This window comes from Elephantulus edwardii, unplaced genomic scaffold (genome assembly GCF_000299155.1).
Source record: "Elephantulus edwardii isolate Elephantulus edwardi_28Jun2011 unplaced genomic scaffold, EleEdw1.0 scaffold00013, whole genome shotgun sequence".
Taxonomy (NCBI): Eukaryota; Metazoa; Chordata; class Mammalia; order Macroscelidea; family Macroscelididae; genus Elephantulus; species Elephantulus edwardii.
In genome coordinates, this window is record NW_006399763.1 from 16549360 (window position 1) to 16551563 (window position 2204).

General features: G+C 35.3%; 1 protein-coding gene across 1 annotated transcript in view; it reads left to right on the top strand.

Moving 5' to 3' along the window:
- Nucleotides 1-1295: 1295 nt before the first annotated feature.
- The window catches only part of USP45 (ubiquitin specific peptidase 45), a 74811-nt gene continuing 73902 nt past the window's right edge, over nucleotides 1296-2204 (top strand). Inside the window, exon 1 of the mRNA XM_006881196.1 lies at nucleotides 1296-1395. Coding sequence (XP_006881258.1) covers nucleotides 1296-1395 — 100 coding nt within the window. The remainder of the gene's footprint in view (nucleotides 1396-2204) is intronic.

Genomic DNA, 2204 nt, shown 5'->3' on the forward strand with positions numbered 1-2204 from the left:
CCCTCCTCCACCCCGGTCTTTGTAATGGCCTTTTGCTTTCTTCACGGATGATACCTTTGATACCATCCCACAACTCATCTAGTCTTCGATCATAGATGTTCATTGCTTCAAATCTAAAGATGATTTTGAAATGCAGATGGAATAGATTCAGGATCATATTTTGGTTCTCATGGGCTTATTTTCATTTTCTTCAGCCTCAATTTGAACTTGTACATGAGTAATTCATGGGCTGACCCACAGACTGCCCCTGGCCTAGTTTTGACTGCTGATACTGAGCTTCTCCAACAATTTCTTCCACAGATGTAGTCAGTTTGATTCCTATCCAGTCAATCATGTAAGTCCATGTGTAAAGTCATTTGTGTCTTTTACAGAAAGTATTTGCAATGAATAAATCATTGAAAAGAAAAAATTACATCATTCTATTCTAGCCTTATTTCTATCATGAAGCCCGTATTTTCTAACTCCTATTCCTTCTCTGCTTCCAACTTTACATTCCATTCACCAATTATCACTGCATTTTCAGCTAATTTCAGACTGCAAGAATTGATAAAAATTTTTCATTTCTTTCTCTTTGGCTGAAGATATATGAGTGTATGTTTGAATAATAGTCTTGTTAATGAGTCTTCCGTGTATGCATATACTTAATTTCCTATCACTCACAACACTGTATTTCAGGAAAGAACTTGAAATTGACTTTTTGACCATAAGAGCAACACCATTCTTCTGTTTTTCATTCCCAGCATAGTATACCATGTGATTATTTGATTCAGAGTGGCCAAAGCTGGTCTATATAATCTCACTAATGCCTAGAATGTTGATGTTTATACATTATATTTAATTTTTTACAATTTCCAGTTTTCTAGCATTTAAGCTACTGCATTACATGTTCCAATTATTAAAGGATATTTGCCATTATTTATCCTCATTTTGATTGACTTTCAGTCTTGAGCTCTACTGCTACTACTATAATTATCTGTATTTCTCTGTTGTTCATTGGGTTTCCAGAGCCTTTTATTTAAGAAGTGGATGGCCAGTCCTGCTTCCTAGTCTGTCTTAATCTGGGAGCTCTACTAAAACCTGTTTATCATTGGTAACCCTTGTGGCATTTAACACACCAGTGGCAAAGCTTTCAGTATCACAGCAACTCAAAAGTTATCTCAGTACAGTTGATTTTATTAGGGCAATTAAAATTGAAGTAGTTTTGGTATTAGTATGCATTATGTAAAATTCACAAAATTTAACATTGTGGATTAAAGTATATTCATTTTCTCCTCAATCTTTTTAGTAAATAACAGATGCGGGTGAAAGAGCCATCCAGCACTTTACCTGTGAAAGCCAAAAGAAATAAAAGGCTTACGATACCTCAGGATGAAGACTCCTCAGATGACATTGCTGGTAAATCATGTTTTATTCATTTATTTCTAGACCTGTTTGTCAGATGAAAATGAGACATAGGGTTTTAAAATGCACGTAAAAGTGAGGACATAATTAGCACAAAAAGAAAATTTTTCCTTACTTTCCCCTAAGAAGATAAATTTTGTAGCTTTTGTAGGAAAATGGAACTTTTAATGTTTTTAACATGAAATGTATATATGGTTGCAGCATTTTAAAGCTTAAGAGATTTAATTTAGGATAGTCTTCATAGTAGAATCAGAGAATATTTTAATTGTTCACTGACTGGATCCCACTCAAGAGAGGATATAGAAGATGTGTGAAATATTTTATTTTAAGAACTTAAAAATATAAGACTCAAATGAAACATTGACGTTGTTATTGTTGTTATATGGCATTGAGTCACCTTGACTCATAGTACAACAGCCCTAAATCCTGTTATATCCTGGGATCTTATTGTCTCTGACACACCTATCCCCATTACCCAGTCACTAAATCAATCTATCTTGAGGGTCTTCCTCTCTTGCACTGTCCCTCCACCCTCCTAAGCATACCATCTTTCTCCAAGGACTGGTCCCTTCTTGCAACATGTCCAAAATATGTCAGACAAAGCTTCTGAATCCTTGCCTCCAAGGAGCAGCCTCGTGTAACCCTCTACGGGATGAATTTGTTCATTCTGTTAGCAGTCCATGGTATATTCAATACTCTTAACACCATAGCTCAAAGGCATCAATTCTCCTTCTATCATCCCTAGCCATTGTTTGTGTGGTCATTTATCAGTCTTTTCCTGGACAGTTTTTTGTTTTGTTTTC